General features: G+C 49.1%; 1 protein-coding gene across 1 annotated transcript; it reads left to right on the top strand.

Moving 5' to 3' along the window:
- Positions 1 to 10: 10 nt before the first annotated feature.
- On the top strand, positions 11 to 21,832 carry GNB3 (G protein subunit beta 3). The gene is made up of 10 exons (XM_077345769.1): positions 11 to 218; positions 10,395 to 10,496; positions 12,078 to 12,116; positions 13,071 to 13,177; positions 13,682 to 13,745; positions 16,308 to 16,470; positions 17,703 to 17,769; positions 18,823 to 19,024; positions 19,918 to 20,134; positions 20,885 to 21,832. The coding sequence occupies exons 2-10, from the start codon at positions 10,440 to 10,442 to the stop codon at positions 20,989 to 20,991; spliced, it is 1,023 nt and encodes a 340-aa protein (XP_077201884.1). The 5' UTR covers positions 11 to 218; positions 10,395 to 10,439; the 3' UTR covers positions 20,992 to 21,832.
- The last annotated feature ends 949 nt before the right edge of the window (positions 21,833 to 22,781 follow it).

Raw genomic sequence — 22,781 nt, 5'->3', positions numbered from 1 at the left:
ACCCCCAGCCTCCCCAGCTCCTCACACGGAGATCTGTACGAGAAGAGGATGAGACACTGCGAGTGAGAGGGAGAGGCGCCGAGCGTGGTGGACCAGCGGCTGGGGCCGGCAGCGGAACCGCCGACGGAAGCCTGCGGTGGAACTGCACCTCTCCTGGCTTGAGGGAGCTGAACGTCCTGGGAGGTCCTGAGAAGGAGGGGGTCAAGCCGTATAGCACGGTAAGATGGTACCCCTTCCAATAGTTCTCCTCCCTCCCCACCCGCTTGGGGACTGGTATCGGATAGCTCGCAAACTCCCTTCCCCGATCAGTGGTAGAGAGAGAGAGAGAGAGAGAGAGAGAGAGAGAGAGACCAGTTGGCGCCCCTGCAGATTGGAACTTCCGCAAGGATAGGTCTGGTTTTAAAGCCAGAATGTACTGGTTGAGGAAATGGACCAAAAAAAAAGTTAGCCCAGAATGTCAGACTTGGGTTTGAGAGACCCTGACTTAAATCCTCACTCTGCCATGGAACCCAGCGGTGGGCCGGTCGCAGCGCTGAGCCTAAGCTACTTCCCAGGGGAATTGTGTGGCTAGAATGGAAGAGTGGGAAGAAAGGCAGGATATAAGTGAAATATCTGAATACAATAAATCAATGCATGCTACACGTCCCCAAAGGAATCTAGTGGTGAGGGCACAGAACTTGGGAACAAACGTTTCTCTTTTAATGCCTGTGTCAGCTTCCCAACTTGGGCACCCATAACAAAGCTAAGGGAATTTTTGTTTGGTACATTTTTAGCGGCATGTGGGAAACATACACATCGGGTGTAAAGCGGACCTAGAGGCAGGGTGGCCAGGGCCAGAATCCATTTTGCTGGCTTTAGCAAAAGAAGAAACTTTGAGACTCTCCCTTCTACCCAAATTGAAGGTCCCGTCTTTAGGTGCACAATGTGCCTCAAGGGGGACCCCTTTGTATCCAGACCCGATAGACATGTTCTCTGGGCATCTTTGGTCCCGTCAAACTTTTAGCCTTCTAGAGAAGGGATTGAGAGACCCAGGCAGCGGAACAGAGAGGAAGAGATCAGGGTAATTTTATCTTGCCCTTTGCTCTCTTTGTGCAGGAGGAGGGGTCCAGGGGGTGGATCATCTCCCTCTATCCGGCTCTGAAGGCGCTCAGGGTCAGTCAGGGTGCCCGAGGATTAGGTGGGGCCCCAAGAGACGTGTTAATCCCCCTTCTCTATGTCCTTCCGTGCCTTTCCCTTTTCTATTTACGGCTCCTTGGTGTGAGCCTTGCTACGGCTTTGGCTTCAAGAGTGAAACTTGGGGTGCTCTAAGGATTCATGTGGGGAGGCAAGCAGGCCCCACAGGGTCCACTGTGACTCCTGCCCCACTGAAGCCAAGTGTGGGTCAGGGATTGCCTCGCTATGGGTTCAACGTCGTTGGGCATATCCTTGGGGCTTGGGTTATGATGAGAGACTGTATATTTATCATGTCAACAGAAGTAGGCAGATGTCCTGTAGGGCTGCCAACTCCAGGTGGAGAAATCCCTGAGGTATTGGAGGAGGTGCATGGGGAGTGTAGGGTTTGGGGAGGGGAGAAATCCCAGAAGGGTATAATGCCGTAGAATTCACCCTCTGAAGCAGCCATTTTATCCAGAGGATCTGATCTCTACTCTGGAGATCCGTTGTAGTACCAAGAGATCTCTAGGCCTCTCCTGGAGGTTGGCAAGCCTCCTTAAAACCCCAGCCAGCCCCTCCATTTCAGAGGTCCTTATCCCAAATGGGTCACCCACTCTACACAACAGACAGACGCATGGAAAGTAGAGAAATTCATTCAATCTGGGAAAGGAATTTTAGTTTGTCTTCTGTAATAACGTTTTAGCAAACACAGCTGCCTAAACTCAGGCAGATGCTGGATACCGGTTGGCTCTTCAAGCCATACCGCAGAGTTTTGCTGCTTTATTTTAGAACCACCGATGTTCATACAATTGCTGAATGTGCCCAGGATTCCTTTCCTCCCACCAGCCAGCGTGGATGGCCAAGGGACTGGCAGCTTAATTCGAATTTGCTCTTCCCAGCAATAGCAGTGGTGTTTCCTTCTAAGAGAACGGGTGGTGTTGAAGGTTGGCCTTAATGTGCGATAACCAATAAAATCTCGCTTGATGGGGAACTGCGGGGGGGAGACCTGATCAAGTGTGCCCATTCTTAATGTTGGGACACGTGGAGTTTGATCCGGCCGTTTCATTTAGCAAAGCTTGAAGCCATTCTCAAGGACCCTTCCTTCGACATAAAGGGTGGAAGATCCCCTTCCGGTGGAGGAGACCTTCAAACTTGGCTGAGTGGTGTGACGGGATGCAAGTAGGGTACAGGGTTGCCAGCTCCAGGGTGGGAAATTCCTGGAGATTTGGGGATAGATCCCAGGGAGGGACTTCAGCAAGATATAATGTCACCCTCCAAAGCAGTCACTGTATTCAGGGAACTGATCTCTACAGGGGAAGATCGGTTGTAATTCTGGCAAAAAATCCAGATATTGGATATTGGCAATGCTATTGGCAATGCTGGATATTGGCAATGCTAGGCAGGCAAGCTGTTGCAAGAGCAATAGAAAATGATGATGAAGAAGAAGAAGAAGAAGAAGAAGAAGAAGAAGAAGAAGAAGAAGAGCTGGTACTTAATACCTTGCTTTTCACTACTCAAATGAGTCCCAAAGTGACTTACAAATACTTTTCCCTTCCTCTCCCCACAACAGACACAACCAGCGAGGTAGGTAGGGCTGAGAGAGCTCTGAGAGAACTGTGACTGGCCCAAGTTCACTCAGCTGGCTGCCTGTGGAGGAGGATCAGGGAATCAAACTGTTTTTCCAGATTAAGAGCTGCCGCTCTTGACCACGACACCAATCTGGTTCTCGATAGTCTAGTAGAGTGGTCCAAAGATTATTTGCCCCGCAGATTTTGGTTCATTTGTGTGGAGGAGAAGGCATACCACTGGAGAAGGAGGCCACCATTCAAAGGAAGGGAACCCCAGAAGCAGGGAGAACTGACAAGGCACATTGGCCCTTGGAGTGGGATGCATGGACGTGGATGTTGCAGGGAGGAGCTGAAGGGGAAAGCTCTGTCCATTGGCTGGCCTTAGTACCCGAGTTGCAAAGCAGAGGTTGTAAAACAGAAAATACTTGTAAATGTTAAAAGGATAGATAATACTCACATGGATATTGCAATAAAGCAGGAATAAAGCATGAATTTAGCAAAAGAGGTGGAAACCTTTCATTGCAAATGGTAACAATTCATCTAGGGCTTGTTCTGTGTTCAACATGATAAGAGCATAAGAAGAGTTGTTTTTTCGGTACCCTGCCTTTTTACTACCCAAAGGAGTCTCAAAGCGGCTTGCAGTCGCCTCCCCTTCCTCTCCTCACAACAGGTACCCTGTGAGGTAGGTGGGCCTGAGAGAGAAGAACTGGGAGTAGCCCAAGGTCACCCAGCTGGCTGCCTGTGGAGGAGGAATGGGGAATCAAACCCTAAGAAGGTCAGATCAAGTTCAGCATCCTGCCTCACACACTGGCCAGCCAATGGACCCGGGTGGCCCACAAACTGGACACGGAAGCCGAGGCCTTGCCCCTCATGCTGCCTCCTGGCATTGGTCTACAGAGGGTTGCAGCCTCTAAATATAGAGCAGGGGTAGTCAAACTGCGGCCCTCCAGATGTCCATGGACTACAATTCCCAGGAGCCCCCTGCCAGCATTCGCTGGCAGGGGCTCCTGGGAATTGTAGTCCATGGACATCTGGAGGGCCGCAGTTTGACTACCCCTGATATAGAGGTTCTCTCCTGCCTTGTGTTTTTTTTTTAAACATCAAATCCCAAGAAAGGGTTCAATGAAGCTTAAAAACCAGTTTTGCCATTTTTAAGCAGTCCCAATAAAGTCCATTTTGGACTTCATCCAACATTGTAGGCCTTAGAAACCCAGGGCAGGCTGACCGAAATTATAATGTGGATTTTATGCAGCTGGCAGATTTCACTTCGGTCTAGATCCTTGGACTGTCCCACTTCCTAGCTGACCCATTTCTGGGTCTGCTCTGATGGGCAGATTTTTAAAAATTGTATGCCCATTCCTCTACTTCCCAGAGACAGATGCCGTTCCAGCCTGAAGCCCCTTTCTGCTGTTTACTCTGCCGGGTAACAGGGCAAAGCCTTTAGAACTACCGAATAGTACTCTTGGCAATTCTGAGACTTCTGAGCTTTCATGGCAATAATTATTTGTTTACAACAATTCTGTCCTGGCTTTGTGACCAGTCAGGGCCCCCAGGAGTTAGTTCTCTTGGAGAGATTTAACGTTTCCGTCAGAGACCTTAGCTTAAGCCACTCCATCTTTTCCTCTATATTTAGCTCTTCCAATCCCTCCTTAAACATGCCCTAGGCCTGAATTCTTCCACTAGCTTAGTAACCCTTTCTGGTCCGATTCTGCTGCATGCAAGGGGGCATCTGGTAATCAGGCTTCCTTCCCCAAAATGAGAATCCAGACTTTAAATAAACAAAAAAGCTAGCCGCTGGAGAGAAACAGGTGGGAAACAACAGGCTGCAGGCTAGGCCTCCGAAACTGGACGTCAAGTAGGGTAATGTGAGCCCATAAAGAAACAATCAGGCAGAACCTGTCATGATCCAAGATTACTCTCTCGAAGGAGACAAGACAACTGAGACATTCTTCATAGAAAAGAATTCAGAGTTGTTTATTGGGTTCAAGAGGGTGCATCTGGAATATCATGAAAGATGGCTTGGTCAGCCTTTGGGTACAGAGGTAGTCAACCTGTGGTCCTCCAGGGGACCATGGACTACAATTCCCATGAGTCCCTGCCAGCAAACGCTGGAGGACATCTGGAGGACCACAGGTTGACTACCCCTGTTTGGGTACATGTAGGAAAAAACCCTCCCCCACCAATACACCTTCTTCCCACCATAATCTATTCCCGCGGCAGAAGGGCTTTTATCTTCAACGGACAGCTAGAACAAGATTTTACACCTAGTGGCCAAAAGGCAACCAGAACTACTCGCAAGAGTTATAACATGCAGAATGGAGATAGCTCTGTGAAAGGCATGTTCTGCTGCCTGGGAACAGATGTGTGTCTGTGTGTGTGTGTGTGTGTGTGTATGTGCATCCTGAGAGCCAGGAGAGGGAAAAGGGGGGGAGGGAAAAACAGGGTAACAGGAGTACAGCCTGTTTGGTTCTTAGGACCTTGGTTTGCTTTTCCTAAGAGCCATGTTAGGTAGTGCAGAGCTAAATGACAGAACCTCCAAGCGGGGGATGGGGACGGGGGGCGGGGGGGGGGAATGGGTCTAATAACAGCAAAACAGGCAGAAATTTAGCAGCGAATCAGAGAAATGGAACCACGCTCCAAGGAAGAGACGTTCATTGTACTGGAGTGGGTCTTCAAACTCTGGGCATTGCAAGGCACCACGGATTTTGGTGTGGCCATTAGAGTGCCAGAGTAGGATGGGAGGAGCTTTGGCACGGAGAGATTCCCGCCTTGCTGGGTCCTACCTGTGAAGATATCGGCCACAGTTACTGGTAAAAGGTCAACTCACTGGGTGACCTTGGGCTACTTGTACTTGGGTTGTTGGGAGATGAAAATGGAGGAGAGGCCAACACAGTAAGCCATTGGGGAGGAGGGTGGGGTTTAAGAAGCAAAGAAAGGTGGGAGACGGGCATGAAACTCAGCCTCTTCCTGAACACTATTGGAGGTGCATGAATAATAATTGTTTGTGTGAAAAATCATGTCTATGTTAGAATAGTGGGGTGTGAGATTCTGGCGCTTCTTCTCAGCCTAATCTACTCACAGGATTGTTGTGAGGAGACAGTGGAATGATTCCCCGACCCCCCACCATGTATGCTGCTCCAATCATCCTGAACGAAGGATCTAAATGTCTAAGACAGAGGTTGGAAGCAACTGTGGAACTGCTTGCACAATCATCACAGTTTAGTAAGAAGAGAGAAGAAGAACTGGTTTATTGTGCCTCACTTTTTAACACCTGAAAGAGTCTCAAAGCGGCTTACATTTGCCTTCCCTTCCCCTCCCCACAACAGTTACCCTGTGAGGTAGCTGAGGCTGAGAGAGGTCTGGGAGAACTGTGACTGGTAAAGGTCACCCAGCAGGCTTCATGTGTCTCAGAGGGGCTGGAAATCACCTTCCCTTCCTCTCTCCACAACAGGGACCTTGTAAGGTTGGTGGAGCTGAGAGAGCTCTGAGAAAACTGCTCTGCAAGAACAGCTCTAAGAGAACTGTGAGCAGAGGAGATGTCTGTTTCCTCAAAGTTGCCTTAAGAGCCTGCTTTGAATAATTAAATGGGCTCAAAGTTTCCCAATTTCTGAGCACTGTCAATCTGGGAAAACTCATATAGTCCTTCATCAGGGAAAGGTCTTGGGTTTTCACGGCTCTCTGCAACAACAAGGCAGGATGAGGGAATAGGAAGCTATTTTGAAACCAGGAAGGAGCTTGCCTTTCAGTTACCTTGCCTAAGGTGGCAAGCTGCGAGTTAGGAAATACCTGGAGGTGTCGGGAGTGGGGGGATTTGGGGTGAGGAAGGACGAAAGTGGACTATTATATTGTGGAGTCCACCCTCTGAAACAGCCATTTCCCCCAGGGAACTGACCTCTGTAGTCTATAGATGAACCATAATTCCAGGGGATCCCCAGGTCCCACTTGGAGGCTGGCATCCCTAATCTCACAATCTACGAAGCTTGGTAGTTGATCGATTGTTTTGCAGGTTCAGTCCCTGACACTCCAGTGAAAGAATTATAGAATCATAGAATCACAGAGTTGGAAGGGACCTCATGAGTCATCTAGTCCAACCCCCTGCACTATGCAGGACACTCACAACCCTATCACTCATCCATTGTAACCTGCCACCCCCTTGAGCCTTCACAGAATCAGCCTCTCCATCCGATGGCTATCCAGCCTCAGTTTAAAAATCTCCAAATATGGAGAACCCACCACCTCCCGAGGAAGCCTGTTCCACTGAGAAACCACTCTAACTGTCAGGAACTTCTTCTGGATGTTTAGATGGAATTTATTTTGAATTAATTTAATCCCATTGGTTCTGGTCCATCCCTCTGGGATCTGATTGTTGGCAATGTGATGCAGAGACCCACTGCTGGGTTGAGTAGACAGTATTGATTGTGAGGGACCAGGGTCAGCCTCAGTATAAGCCCGCCTCATATGGTCACCCACACAAGGCCAGTGTGGCATAGTGGTTTGAGTGTGGACTAGGGTCAGGGAGACCCAGGTTCAAATCCCCAATCTGCCATGGAAGTTGGCTCGGTGACCTTGGGCTAATCGCCCACTCTCAACCTAGCCTGCCTCGCAGGGTTGGTGTGAAGATTCAACGGAGAAGGGGAGAATGTTGTATGCCCTTCTGGGTCCCGACAGGGGGCAAAATGATACAAATATTATAAGTAATTAATGGACCCTCTGACATAGGGAACTATAATGAGGAAATAGGGAAGGAACAGAGACCCGGTGTGATGTAGTGGTTAAGAATGGCAACTTCTAAGTTGGCGAGCTGGGTTTGATTCCCAGCTGGGTGACCTTGGGGCTTGTCACAGCCCTGATAGAGCTGTTTTGACTGAGAAATCCTGTCAGAGCTTTCTCAGCCTCACCTCCCTCACAGGGTGGCTGTTGTGGGGAGAAGAAAGGGAAGGAGATTGTAAACTGCTTTGAGACTCCCTCGGGTAGAGAAAAGCAGCAGATAAGAACCAACTCTTCTTCTTCTTCATCTGAAACTATAAGGAGAACTGTGGAAGTTCAGAGCAAACCCAGTAATGGAAACAGTGCCTAAGAGGGGGCCAGGGAGGAGGAAAACCTCCAGTATTTGTGTGTGGTTTATTTATTCGTCCCAACTGGGGTTTGAACATAGACTCTAATACTCACATTTATTTAACGTATGGTGTGTGCAGATTCAAAGACTGTCTGGCAGCCAGGCAAGGGACGTTGGGAGATGCCTCTATATCATGATGACCCCTGGTGTTCTTTGGAGGAACTACCACCCAAATCCTTTGAGGTCTCCCATCCAAATACTAGCCAGGGGCTGACCCTGCTTAAGCTTCCAAGATCTGGCGAGATATCCAGGTCAGAACTCAAATACTAATATTCAAAATCAGTTTCCTTGACCTCATTTGAAGCTGTTCACAATTACAGCTGGTATTAATTAATACGGAATAAACTTCCAAAATTATTTTAGATGTGCAGTAATGGAGGATAAGGTATGGCAATTAGAATATAAAAAGAGCCCTGCTGGATCAGGCCAGTGGTCCATCTAGTCCAGCATCCTGCCTCACACAGTGGCCACCCAGTTCCTCTAGAGGACCAACCTCTGGATCTTAGAGGCTGAGGCCTTCCCCTGATGTTGCCTCCCGGCACTGCTGTTCAGAGAATCTGTCTCCTGTTGATTTTCCTCTCAAACTGCAATTAACACAAAGACATTTCCCCTTCGCTTTGTGCTGTTTGACATGGAAACAAAAGCGAGTGGAGGTGACTTATTCCATATCAGGAACTTCAAAATGATGCTGCTAGTTTCCCTTGGATGTGGGGGACAACCAGAGCAGTAAACAAGCTCATGGAAATAACTCACTCAGAGTGGGAATGGTCTACCATGGAAAGGAGAGGTTGTGTGGACCCACACGCTGACTCCTGTGGGTTTGGAATTGCCTTTGGGCTCTGCTCCACCTGCCAGCCCTTCCCTGAGCCTCTCCAGTAACCTGACTCCTATCACCAGACTGCCCTACCTGGAGAATCATCAGGTAAGATGCAAATCACTCCGGGTAGTGTAAACCTGACCCTTGCCTGGAGGCACCAGAAAGCACAGGTGTGGTGTGTTGGGGGGGGAGTCTGTAGCTGGAGAGATGCAAGGAGGGGAGAAGAGTCCATGTACAGCAGTAGGTTCCACAGAGGCCGGTCGCGTTATGGAGCACATAGATTGAGAACAGAGTCCCCGCCCCCAGATTTTGTGTTCACTAGGATGCCGACTCTGGGCTAGGAAATATCTGGCAATTAGGAGCCTGGGGAGGAAGGGATTTGGGGGGTGGGGGGGAAGACCTCAGTATAATCCTACAGAGTCCACCCACCAAAGTGGCCATTTTCTCAAGGGAACTGATCTGTTCTGTCTGGAGATCAGTTATCATGATATGAGATCTCCAGGTCCCACCAGGAGGGTCAGAAGAAGCCGACAACCGGGCTCTGTAGAGTTGCAAAGAAGTAATGGCTTTTTCCCTTGATAATATTTTGCCAAAACGTGGACCGGTTAATAACCCGTTTTCATGTACTTCCTCAGTGACAAAAAGAATGTGAAATCTGTTTTAACACCTTCGTAGGTTGACACTCTAAAGGTCTCAGTAGAAAATATTACTTATTGCCAGCAAAGTTTAAGTTCAATATGTAGTCAGAATTTTTCTGCGGGGGACTGAGTCACCTTCCGAGTTTCGTAGAATTGCTGAAAATCTATGATATTTTCTACTGAGCTTTAGTGCGTCAACCTATGAAGGTGTTAAAGCAGATTTCATATTCTTTTTGTCACTGAGGAAGTACATGAAAATGTACTATTAACCGGTCCACGTTTTAGCAAAATATTATCTGGGAATAATGTTGTGACTTCTTTGCAACTCTGTGGAGCCTGGTTGTCGGCTTCTTCTACTTCTCTACCGATCGCAACTACCGATGCCCACCAATGTAGCAGTCTTGCGTGAGTTGCCCTCTCTCCTCCATTCCCACATGTGCAGTGCCTAACTTAGACTGCAACCGCAAACCACGTTCCAAAGGGATCTCCAATTCTCCCTTCCGCATCATTTTCATGCCCTGAAATGGTCCAGAAGGTCAAAACTACCTAGGGTGCTTGTAGCACCTGGTCATGTGAGATGAAACCCTGCCCCCCAAACGCATAACGATCTGCATTCTGAGCCCCAAGCAATTTTGACCTTTTTAATGGCAAATGCAATGTTAGAAGAGGAACAAGCGGCTGACCCTGAAATGGTGTAGGTGATGTTCTTAGGTCAAGTGATCGTGTTGTCTGGTTATGCGTGGCAGCAAAGTCAGCTTTCCAGATGACCATGGAGCACATGGGCACACAGCGCATGCTGGCAGGGGCTTGTGGGAATTCTAGTCCATGGACATCTGGAGAGCCCAGTCTGGCCACCCCTGGCCCATAAGCATTCACGCACAAGCACACTTCCTCAGATACACAAAAGCTTCTACCCAAAATAAAACTCGGTTGGTCTTCAAGGTGCCCCTGGACTCACACTTTGTTCTGCTGCTTCAGATCAACACGGCGACCCACCTGAATCTCTCTAGATGGACCAAGGGAGAGATCCAAGAGATGGCCTTTCTGAACCTCCTTCTCTCTCTCTCCTTGCCTCCCTCCCCTCTCTCTTTTGATACCCACAGGACCCAGGTGACCACAGGAGGGAGGCCTCAAGCTAGCCTGTCAAGATGGGTGAAATAGAACAGCTGAAGCAGGAATCTGAGCAGCTGAAGAAGCAGATTGAGGTAATTTTTGGGGGGTGGGTGGGGGGGACACCTGGACCAGGCCTTTCTACAAACGCTCTCCTCCAGTTCCTACTTTGTTAGAAGCCATAGCTCCTTTTCTCAGATGAGTTCCATGGAAGCTAAGAGTGGGATGGTAAAGAATGGAATTTGCAGGCTACCACAAACTTGTCTTGGTCACACCCAAGTCCAGCTCCTCTGGCTTCCCTCAAAGAACTCTGGGGGTTGTCATTTGTCGAAGGAGCCGCCATGTTTGCTCCGTTTGCAAAACCACCACCCAGGAGGATGGAGTAGCAGCCATTGAAATCAAGGGGGGTGAGCAATGGCTTCCAGGGATGACTAAGGGCTTTGCAAGCTGGCTCTGGGTTCAACCAGAGTCACATGGCAGCTCTGAGAATGTCCCTTTCAAAACCTGAGAAGCTGATTTTGCTGAGTAGAGGAGGGGGCTCCTGATCCCCCCAGACCTCTTCCTGAGCCTCCCAGTGAGAAGTTGTTTGCATAGCTTTGGAGCGGCAGGTGGAGGAGTCTAGGCAGGCAGCTCCAAAGTTGAGCACATGACATCCCATGGGGGGTTCTTTACGCTCAGGGGACCAGCATGGAGAGGAGAGCAGGATCCCACTCCTGTGGTACCAGACATCAGCAAACTAGGCTTTGCAAGCTAATAAGGTTGAAGAGGTCTGTGTGTATGTTTGTGTGTTGCCCAGAATAAAGCTTAAAGGTGCACCTGAACTCGACCTTTGTGCTGTTGATTCAGACCCAAAGGGCTACACATCTATTTGCATAAGAAGCGAGATCATTATGCAACACATCTAAAAACAAAATGCACACGCAGGAAAGGTTATGCCCAGAATTACACTGCCGTTGTTCTTTAAGGTTCCACTGGATTCAGCCTTTGTTCTGTTGTTTCAGGCCTACCTGTCTGCACCTATTTGCATAAGATGTTAGTTCATTATGTTACACATCAAAGAACAAACACATGAATACAAACGCTTGCGCCCGGAATTACACTTTGTGGGTCATAAGGGTGCTCCTGGACAGGAGCTTTGATTTAATACGTATCTTGGTTTGCTTTTCTTTCAAGGATGTTCAACTGTCTTTTGTGTGCACTCTCTCTTAGCATTTGCTTATTGGATTTTTATACTGCCTCTCTCTCTTAAGGGACTCGAGGCGGTTTGCAACATGGTTAAAATGTATAAAACAGTTTCATTTATTGAAAGTAAAATATAACATTCTAAAACATAACATTTACCATCGACTCACTAATTAATACTATTTAACTAATCCCAGTTTTGAAGCTTTTTGGGTGATTTGGGACCACTTATAGTATTTTGACGTGGCCTACCTTACAAGGGGGTGGTGAGGCTAAAAAGGGAAAAACCTGTCCCCTCCTGGCATGTCATGTATGCAGCACCTTGCAGGAAGGATCTGTCCCTGACTGAGACAAAGATATTGGGGAGGAGAGTTAAGGCTGATCAGAGGACAGGGGATTTTTGGACCCAGTTTGCCGCCAAATTGCAGGAAGCCTCCATTCCTCTTCCTACCATTTAACTGCCGCTTAGTCTGTTTCTCTTTCTTTCTTTACAGGAAGCTCGGAAAGCTGTTGCCGACACTACATTTGCTCAGGTAAAAGGGATTGGTAGAGGATGGTCCCTTCATACCTTGTGAGGAGGAGGCCGTGGCTCCATGGAAGGGCCTCTGTTTAGCATGCAGAAGGTCCCAGGTTCAATCCCCAACATCTCCATTTGCAAAGACCAAGTAGGAGGCAATACTGATAGGGTTGCCAATTTCCAGGTGGGCCCTGGAGGTCTCTTGCTATCACAATTGATCTCCAGAGGAACAAAATTAGTTCACCTGGAGGCAATTGCCACTTGGAAAAGTGACCTTTACACCAAGGTCCTTCTTCCGAAATCCTGCCCACCCCAGTGTCCATCCCTTAAAATCTCCAGGTATTCCCCACCCCAAAGTTGGCAACCCTGATGGAACAGGGGGTTGATTCAGTATAAGGCAGGTTCATGAGTTCATGTGACAAGAGATCACATGGAAAAACACATCTGGCATAACTCACAAGAGAGGGGGATGTGAAAGAAAGAAAAGAGCTGACTTTTTATGCTCTGCTTTTCACAAAGGAGTTCTGAAGGCTTACAAACACCTTTCCCTTCCTCTCCCCACAACAGACACCCTGTGAGGTAGGTAAGGCTGAGAGAGCTCTAAGAGAACTGATAAACAAAAGGAGCTCTGAGTGAACTGTGATTAGCCCAGAGTCACCCAGCTGGCTGCATGTGGTGGAGTGGAGAATCAACCTTAATTCTCCAGATTAGAATCCACTGCTTTTACCCACTGGTTAGAAGCACATAGGTTAGGTGTGTTTATTTACAGTCATTTAGTCCAGCATCGAAATAGCACAACTGCTACACAATGCTGAGAAGAAAGAAAGAAAGAAAGAAAGAAAGAAAGAAAGAAAGAAAGAAAGAAAGAAAGAAAGAAAGAAAGAAAGAAAGAAAGAAAGAAAGAAAGAAAGAAACCTTTCCTCAAATCATTCTTCCTTGGAGCTAACTAAATCCTTTTCTCTTTTTGCAGCTTTGCTCTGGGGTAGATGTGATTGGGCGCATACAGATGCGCACACGGCGGACCCTGCGTGGGCACCTGGCCAAGATCTACGCCTGTCACTGGGCCACAGATTCCAAGTACACAGTTGCTTCCCTTTTCTTCTTTGGCTGGCGCCTGGGGATTTTCAATTAGGCTGGCGTCTAGTGCCTTCCGTACACTCCCACTAGGTGGCAGTAAAATCATGGTGGGGGAGGACAAAAATAGAGTCCAATAGCACCTTTAAGACCAACAAAGATTTATTCAAGGCATGAGCTTTCGAAAGCCCGTAGAGGCTCTAACACAATATTATAGCCACTAATGGTTAAGATAAGAATGGGTGGATCCAAGATTCTAAATCACAGGAGTGCACTGAAAGGGAAGGGGAAAAAAGAATCTACCTTTCCACTTTATGGAGGCAGGAAAATGCTATGGGGTGACAAACCTGTAGGCAGAAACACCAGGGGTGATCATCCCAGAGGGATGGCAGTGTGTGTGTGTGTGTGTGTGTCTGTGGGGGGAGGGATGAGGCAGGGTGTTCTGCTTTGAGAGGTATCTATCCTTCCATGAGGCCATGCTAACGCAGCTCTGGCCTTTTCCCTCAGGCTCCTGGTCAGTGCCTCCCAAGATGGGAAACTCATTGTGTGGGACACATACACAACCAACAAGGTAAGCCAGGCATTCCCCACCGCATTGAAATGATTAGGGATGCTTCTGGGGGTGGGCAGAGGGCCAAACTGCAGCCCTGGAGGAGAACAGCAAACGAGGGGGCGAAATATCTCAACCTGTGTCTACAAGCTAGGAACCTTAGTGGCTGAGAAGCAAAATATGCTCCACGTTAAAATGCAGGGTGCTCCTCACGATGGAAGAGTTTGCCCTCTCCTATCATAGTGAACCAGATGCACTTTATCGAATAATTTTACATTGTATTAATTATGATGAACTTTGCCAACGACTGATTCTACCTTTGTTAATGTACCTGAGGGCAAGTCAATGAGCCTTTTGTCGGCTGACAAGTCCCTTGGAATTACTGAACAGGTTGTGGAGTTTTGATCAACGGTTAACATTGCTTAGGTCTAAATGGTAAAGGTTTCTAGACTGTCTTGTTGTGATTAGACCTGTACTTATATCATTGTACCTGCTCCAATGGTAGATTTTTCTGTTGTGAAGGTTACTTGCTGTAAGTCTCGTTGTTCTTTTAATGCCATTCAAGGTTTGCTTCCGGTATGTTAAAATGCAAATATTTATTGTTATCCCTGTGCACGGTTAAGACTTGAAAAACATCCGCATTAATCATACACGAATTCACAGGTCCCGTGCATATTGACACATGGATGAATTGACCTAATTCAAAAGGACCAAATGTGTTCCACCCCTCTTGGGGTTTTCCTCAGTGGTCAGATATTTACATGCATGGATACGCTGTTCACTAGGGACTGTACCGCATCATGCAGACACATGAGAATGCACTCACACTAAGAGAGGACAGTACTAGGCACGGAACTTCGGAAAAGAAATATTTTGCATTGGGGGGCAGAACCTAGAGAGAGGTATCTCAAGACATCTTATGCAAGCCGGAGCCTCTTCTTGGAATTCCTTTTACCACCTTACAATCCCTAGTTGAACATTGTATCAGTGCTGTTAAATATTAGGCCCTCGAGGAGACCGGTCACAAAATCGCTGCCCAGGAACCAAAGATAAATACTGAATTCTGTGAAATGCTAGATCAGGAGAAGTCAAACTGCGGCCCTCCAGATGTCCATGGACTACCATTCCCATGAACCCTGGCATGGGCTTATGGGAATTGTAGCCCATGGACAACTGGAGGGCCGCAGTTTGACTACCCCTGCTCTAGATGGTTCTAAGTTGGTACTGACCTTTCACGCCCCATGGTGCTTGGGGCTACTCTACCTGAAGGCTCACCTTCTCCTATAGGAACCTACCCATTCCCATAATCTTTGGAGGTCCCCAGCCAGCTGACGCTAGACAGAGCCTTTTCAGTCGTGGGACCAAAGCAGAGCTTTCTTGGTGCTGTCACCGGAACTTTGGAACTTCCTCCGCAGGGAGATTCGTCTGTCTCCCTCTACTGTTGTCTTCTGCCAACAGGTGGAGACTTTTTGTTCTGTTCTGCATACCCACAGTAACTTGGTGTCATGATTTCATTCCCACCGCTCCGCTGTGAGCAGAGGGGATGGAAAATGGGGGCAGGAGCCAGCCCAATGGGAAGGCGACTGTAAGCCGCTTTGAGCCTCCTTCGGGTAGGGAAAAGCGGCATATAAGAACCAACTCTTCTTCTTCTTCAGTGGTAGACTTGAGCCAGGACTTCTTGGTTCTTTGCATTGTGAAAAGGGGGGGGGGGGCTTTCGGGAAGAAGCAAAGGGACACCAGGAAGGAAACAGGTGGGTACCCTCCCTGGGCTCAGGGTTGCCAGCTCTGTACTGGAGAAGGCCTGGAGATTTTGAGGGTGAAGCCTGGGGAAGGCAAGGTTTGGGGAGCAGGTGCCTAAGAGTCCACCCTCCCAAGCAGCCATTTTCTCCAGGGGAGCTGTTGCCAGAAGATTGCTTGTCATAGAGGGAGATCTTCAGGCCCCACCTGGAGGCCGACAAGCGGGCTGCACAAGCAAGGTCAGCAAACAAAAGTACTTTCTTCAGTGGCAAGACAACTAGAAATATTACAAAGAAAATTTTCCGTCTTCATACAGGACCAGTATTAGTAACAATCTTAAAACCATAGTTCAAGAGCAAATTCTATTAACAACAACAACAACAATAATCCTGTTCCAAGTAGTTTGGGAGACAAGCAAGTGTGGCAGAAGTCTACTAATCGATTATTGAAGAATTTTCTCTTGAACTACAGTTAAGATTGTCACTAATACCAGTCCTGTATGAAGACGAAAATACATTTGAAAACGCTTAATAACCAGTCTGCATTCTGGCATGCTTGATTTTTGGAACAAAAGAAAATGTTGTGCATTGACTTTATTCGTGGAGCCTGTTTGTCAGCTTCCTTGATTGCTTGCTTCCTGCAAGTCTGACAAGTCCTCTTCCCTGCTCCCACCTGGAGGTTGGCAAGCCTACTTGGGCCGCCCCTCCAAAACCTTCACAAATTTCCCAACCCGGACCTGTCAACCTTACCCCGCCGCCTAATCTTCAAGAATTTCCCTGCCCCAGAGTAGGCATCTCTAGCCACAAGGTCCTCACTCTGGATTGGTCCGCTCTCCTCTCGCCCCAGGTCCACGCCATCCCCCTCCGCTCCTCCTGGGTCATGACCTGTGCCTACGCCCCATCTGGGAATTTCGTGGCCTGCGGAGGTCTCGACAACGTGTGCTCCATCTACAGCCTCAAGAGTCGCGAAGGGACTGTGAAAGTCAGCCGGGAGCTCTCGGCCCACTCAGGTCAGTGAACTTCACTGCACCAGTTTGGTCTCTAGTGGTGAATGTCGGCCTCTAATCTGGAGAGGCGGGTTTGATGCCCCAGTCGTCCTCCACATGCAGCCTGCTGGGGGACCTTGTCCTGGTCACAGTTCTCTCAGAGCTCTCTAAGCCTCACCTACCTCACAAGGTGCCTGTTGTGGGGAGAGGAAGGGAAGGAGACTGGCAACTGCTTTGAGACATATGAAGTCTGCTGGGTGGCCTTGGACCAGTCCCAGTTCTCTCAGAGCTCTCTCAGCCCCAGCTACCTCACAGGGTGTCTGTTGTGGGGAAAGGAAGGAAAGGTGACTGGCAGCTGCTCTGAGACATATGAAGTCTGCTGGGTGGCCTTGGACCAGTTCTCAGAGCTCTCTCAGCCCCAACTACCTCAAAAGGTGCCTTTGTGTGGAGAGGAAGGGAAAGTGATTCTTACCCCCTTTGAGACACATGAGGCCTGCTGGGTGACCTTGGGCCAGTCAGGTTTTTTTAGCTTCACCTACCTCACAGGGTGTCAGTTGTGAGGAGAGGAGGAAAAGGCAATTTCTAGCCGCGTCTTGTAGTAAAATGCAGGGTACAAAAAACTGCTCTTCTTCTTCTTGCCTCTGTACCTGAACCATCTGCAGACTTCTCATTTTCCCTTGTAAACAATAAGCAAATTCATAGTCCTTAGTATTAGGAAGATATTCTTGAAAGCATGGGGGAAATTTCTTCGCTTAAGAAATCTGCATATCATTTCTGTGTTCATGGCAGACTGCCGATTTTGGGGAGGGCGGAGGAAGTAACGAAACAACCAGAACCATCCAATATTTGTTCAACTCCATTATATCCTGCCTCGGTGGGCCAATAATTCTCTTCTCCTCCATTTTTATTCTCACACCGACACTGCGAGGTTGGTGAGCCTAAGAGGGTATGATTGGCCCACCGTCACCCAACAAGCTTCTATGGAAAAGCGGTGATCTGAACTTGTGCCTCCGAGGAGATCTGAATCTGACAGTCCAGTCGCTGCCCCGCATGGGCTCTCAATAGTTTCCCCAAAAGATCAGTCAATGGATCGCCCATGGCAACACAGCACAAAACGGCCTGATTATAATCTGCCCCAGAGTCTCTGCTGAAATTTGAAGTTTGCACTGTGAAAAAGCTCATCCGTGAGTCAGCTGCCCCTTGCCTCCTTCGGAAGCCTAGTTCCCAGCCTCAGCCCTCTTCTTCCTTCCCTGCAGGTTATCTTTCTTGCTGCCGATTCCTGGATGACAACACCATTGTGACCAGCTCTGGGGACACCACATGGTGAGTCTCTCTCTCTCTCTTGTATGAGATCTGTTCCACTAGGAGCAACATAGAAATCCAACTGGCCTCGAACCAGTGGAACGCTCTGCACAAGGGGATCAGGGCCCTGCGGGGCCTTAAGCCGTTCTGCAGGGCCCGTAAGGCAGAGCAGTTCCACTGGGGCTATGGCTGATTTATAGTGAAAATTTACTAATTTACTAATTTTCACTATCACTGGAATGTGGTTGTTTGGAATTGAAAACTGTATGACATCTAAAATCTAATTCTAACAGTCCACTTCTCAGATGGCTCTCAAGCTATCGGGCTAGCAACTCCAATTAAGGAAAGGAAGGGAGCGGGGACAGCCGCAGGGGTAGTAAGGGGAGTTTCAACTCCTTTAGCCAACCAAACAGCTTTGCTTTACAGGCCATGTGAAACTGAAACGAGTTCTGCTGGGCCCTGAGCTCAATCAGAAACAAGTTCCACCAGATCGAGGCCAGAGCAGAAAAGGCCCTGATCCTGGTCTAGGTGCATCTGCCTTCAGCCTAGGTCTACTAGCAACATCCCATTTGCGGAACGCATCTCTCTTTGGGAGGTCAAATGTAAATTGAGCCACTTTGGGGGCTCCTTGGGGAGAAAGATGGAGTATCAATGAATTAAAATAACAATAATGAAACCATAGAGTTGGAAGGGACCTCCAGGGTCATCTAGTACAACCCCCTGCAGGATGCAGGAAATTCGCAACTACCTGCCCACCCACAGTGACCCCAATTCCATGCCCAGATGATGCCCCCCCCCCAAAAAAAACAGAATCCCTGGCCAGTCTGGCTTGAAGTCTGGCCTCCAAAGTGGCGATCGGCATTTCCCTGGGCATGCAAGGAAGGGCCACAAAAGCCAAGCTCAGACACAATCCCTTCTGCCCACCCACTCGCCATCTGCCTAAATGATGATGATGATGATGATGATGATGATGATGATGATGATGATGATGATGATGATGATGATGGGGCCAGCTGTGAGCGATGCCCCAAGATGGCTGCCATGTCCGATTGACCTCCTGCCTGTGCCCTGCAGTATCCTCTGGGACATTGAGACGGGCATGCAGAAGACCACCTTCATCGGTCACACCGGGGACTGCATGAGCCTGGCTGTCTCTCCAGACTGCAACCTGTTCATCTCCGGAGCCTGCGATGCCACCGCCAAGCTGTGGGACATCCGGGACGGAGCTTGCCGCCAGACCCTCATCGGGCACGAGTCGGATATCAATGCCATCAATGTACGCATCTCCGGGGGGCTGAGGGTGGTTGTGTGGGGCCAGAACTTGGAGGCGGAGGCCCAGGACCCCTGGTTCTGAAGGGACCCCGCCCCAATGCAGGTTGCAATCAGCACAGTGTACTGAATCTGGCTGCCCTGCTTGGATTTATCTGCTGAGGTGGTGGGATGGGATGAGGACACGTTGTTGAATGTGGATTTGGTGCATTGTGTTTGAAAGGCCATTTAAAGGGCAGGCTCCCCTATAAAATCATTGTCCAAGGCAGCCATTCTCAACTTTTTGATGATTAAGAAACCCCTGAAACATTCTTCAGGCTTTTAGAAACCCCAGGAGTGGTGCAATCGGGCAGACTATGGTTGGGAAGCAGAGCTGTGTACATGGCCACCTTCCCACCCTCTCCAGGTCCATCATTGGCCATTTGGGGAGGGGGAGCAGGTCAATATGACCATATACAGCCATATTGCCTGATAAATGTTTAACAAATCTCAAAAATATGTTAAAATAAACTCCCACCAACTTGGGAGACCCTTCCAGAGCTACTGGGAAACCCCAGGGTCTCACAAACCCCTGGTTGAGGAATCCTGGTCTAGAGTGTAATATATAATTTGGGGGGGGGACTCAAGGCCATCAGGAGCTAAGTGGGGTCAGCTTGGGTCACTACTAGGATGGGAGACCACCAAGGAAATCCAGGGTCACTGCCCAGAGGTAGGCCATAGCCAACCACCCTGTTCATCTCTTCCCTTGGAAGCCCTGTGGTGTTGCCGTTGTTAACTGTGCCTTGACCCCACTTCCCTTGACCGCCACTCAAGCCCAGACATAAACTCCAGGCCCAAAATGGTTGCGGGCAGGGGGCAGAGGAGGGCACGAGGTGACCGTTTCCATCTGATTCCGCTCAGTTCTTCCCCAACGGAGACGCCATCTGCACCGGCTCGGACGACGCCACTTGCCGCCTGTTCGACATCCGAGCGGACCAGCAGCTCCTGGTGTACTCGCACGAGAGCATCATCTGCGGCATCACCTCCGTCTCGTTCTCCCGCAGCGGGCGCCTCCTGATGGCCGGCTATGACGACTTCAACTGCAACATCTGGGACACTCTCAAAGCGGAGCGTGTGGGTGAGTGAGGGAAGGCCCACAACGCCTTTCTCGGCTGTAGGAAGGCAGCCAAGGCTGACTTCAGAAAGCCTCTGTTGAGGAAGGTACAGCTTGGCCTTGACCTGGAAGGCCCAAGCTGGCGCAATCTTGCCCGGTTTTGGAAGCCCTGATCCTGGTCGTGAACAGATACACCTACCTTCAGCCTGGGACTACTAGCAAGGTCCCATTTTGGGAGGGCAGCTCCCTCCTGGAGGTATACTGAGAGAGGCGGTTTCACAAATGCAAATTAAGCCACTTTAGGGCCCCGATGGGGGAAAATCACAGTTATCTGCAAGCTCTCTCAGCCTCACCTACCCCACAGGGTGTCTATTGCATGGAAAGGAATGGTAAGGTGTTTGTAAGCCATTCTGAGACTCCTTTGGGGAGTACAAAAACCCAGCTCTTCTTCTTCTAAGAGGCATCCCGTTAAACAGAGCTTTTACCTGCTGCGTTGAAAAGCTATAATGATGTGTAACCTCACTCCTTGTTGTTTTATGGTTAGCTCCACCTCCTGTGGCAGCCATTTTGTGGCTGGCACCACCTCCTGTGGCAGCCATTTTGTGGCTGGCACCATCTCCTGCGGCAGCCATTTTGCGGTTGCACTCGCCCCACGATGGCCCAATCCCAAAGGTTCCTACAGACTCCAAAAGGCTGACACATTATTGTACTTGCTTCTTTGACGACTGGGGTTCTTTAAGGAAATAGCTAGCCCCTTTTCCTCTCCTTACTCAGGAATCCTGTCTGGCCACGACAACCGAGTGAGCTGCTTGGGGGTCACCGCAGACGGCATGGCGATTGCAACGGGATCCTGGGACAGCTTCCTGAAAGTCTGGAACTGAAGGTGGCACCGAGGGACCGAAGATGGCAGGGGGCCCTTGGCGGGCGCACCCATTACCGAGTACCACTGGCATTTCTGCTTGTTCTGTGCAGACTTAACTGACCCACAAGACATTTCATGGCTTTAAAAAGGAGAAGCTCAGGGAAAGAGTCCACACCAGGCAAGCTACCCCAGTCCCCGTTCCTTTTCCATCCCCTCCACTTCAAAACTTCCGGTCTTGCCGCAAGAGGTCGCAGGTCCCTGCCCCCACCCCCAAAATGGGACTGCTTCAATGGAGAGACGGCCACTTTGTTCCTTCTTCTTTCCCTCAAAGGGCCCACGGCCCCCTTGTGATGTCCTCATAGCTTTCTCTGCAGAGGCCCTCCCCTGTGACCCTTGATATCATCTCTTCCCAGTGTCTTTGGCTTCCCTTAACATTTATTTTACTCCACCCAAAGGGCTCTCCGACTCACTCACACTGTAGATTTTCCCCAGGGAATTCCAGACACCGAAGAAATAGCTTTATTTCACAGACACACATACACAGAGGAATCTACACTGATCTTTATATACTTTTATTGCAATTCCGCGAAGGAAGAGTAAGTTAGTTCACTGCTTTAATCTATGCATTGTTAAGAGGGAGAGTGGGGGGGGGAGGCAGTCGGGGGATTTTTAAATGTAATCCTATTTCTTGTCTGTCTGTAGCACCCCTCCATCTTCCCACACCTCCCTCCAGCACTCACCCACCATGTACTCTGTGCTTTCCCCTGCGTGTTGCCCTTTAGCTTCCCACCAGCCACTGCTTTGAGATGTAAACTGTATCATAAGGAGTTTTCTAGCCCAGGCAAAATAAAAATGACTGCTCAGAGAAGAAAGGCTCCGGCTGTATCCTTCGAGGCGGGGCCTGGGCGAGAATGGGGTGGGACATCATTTCCCTGCAACCCTCGCAGATCTCAACCTGCAGGCTGAAGGATTTGGTACCAGGAAGCTCAGAGCATGCTGAGTGAAGGAGAAGAGTCTCCGAGTGGCTGACAATTGCCCTGCCCTTCATCTCTCCACAACAAACACGCTGTGTGCTAGATTGGTCTGAGTGAACTGTGACTGTCTCAAGGTCACCCAGTAGGCCTCATGAGTATCAAGGCTGCTTATTAACACTTTTCCCTTCCTTTCCCTACAACACATGTCCTGCGAGGCTACCCAGCTGGCTGCACGTGGGGTAGGAGTGGGGAATCAACCCCAGTTCTCCAGATTAGCGGCCACCACTATGCCAAACTGTGCTAAAGAGAGGAAGAAAGAGAAAAATAGAATATAAAATAATATGCATAAAAAGATAGTGAAGAAGATATTGTTGTTGTTCGTTAGGTGCGAAGTCGTGTCCGACCCATCGCGACCCCATGGACAATGATCCTCCAGGCCTTCCTGTCCTCTACCATTGAACTCCCAGCCTCATGTTCAGAGCTTTCAGACTGCATGTCTGCTGCCTTACTACTCTGCACCACAAGAGGCTCTTGAGTTTTATTTGTTGTTGTTGTTAGGTGCGAAGTCGTGTCCGACCCATCGCGACCCCATGGACAATGATCCTCCAGGCCTTCCTGTCCTCTACCATTCCCCCGAGTCCATTTAAGTTTGCACCGACTGCTTCAGTGACTCCATCCAGCCACCTCATATACTGATTATTTATTTGATTTCTTGACTGCTACTCTCAGACCAAGCTGGCTCATGACGGTTTACAATAAACACCCCATTAAACAAAACAATAGCTAAAACAACAATACAATCCCTTAGCAGCATAGAAATCCCACTACAATGCCC

This window comes from Paroedura picta, chromosome 7 (assembly GCF_049243985.1).
Source record: "Paroedura picta isolate Pp20150507F chromosome 7, Ppicta_v3.0, whole genome shotgun sequence".
Taxonomy (NCBI): Eukaryota; Metazoa; Chordata; class Lepidosauria; order Squamata; family Gekkonidae; genus Paroedura; species Paroedura picta.
The sequence above is the reverse complement of the archived record's forward strand: the minus strand, read 5'-3'. Positions and strand labels throughout refer to the sequence as shown.

Excerpts from the sequence above, each read along its gene's own strand:
- GNB3 (XM_077345769.1), top strand. The coding sequence starts at position 10,440 with ATGGGTGAAATAGAACAGCTGAAGCAGGAATCTGAGCAGCTGAAGAAG. Across the intron at positions 17,770-18,822 it reads AGCTCTGGGGACACCACATG|TATCCTCTGGGACATTGAGA; the intron begins GTGAGTCTCTCT and ends TGTGCCCTGCAG. Across the intron at positions 20,135-20,884 it reads TCTCAAAGCGGAGCGTGTGG|GAATCCTGTCTGGCCACGAC; the intron begins GTGAGTGAGGGA and ends CTCCTTACTCAG.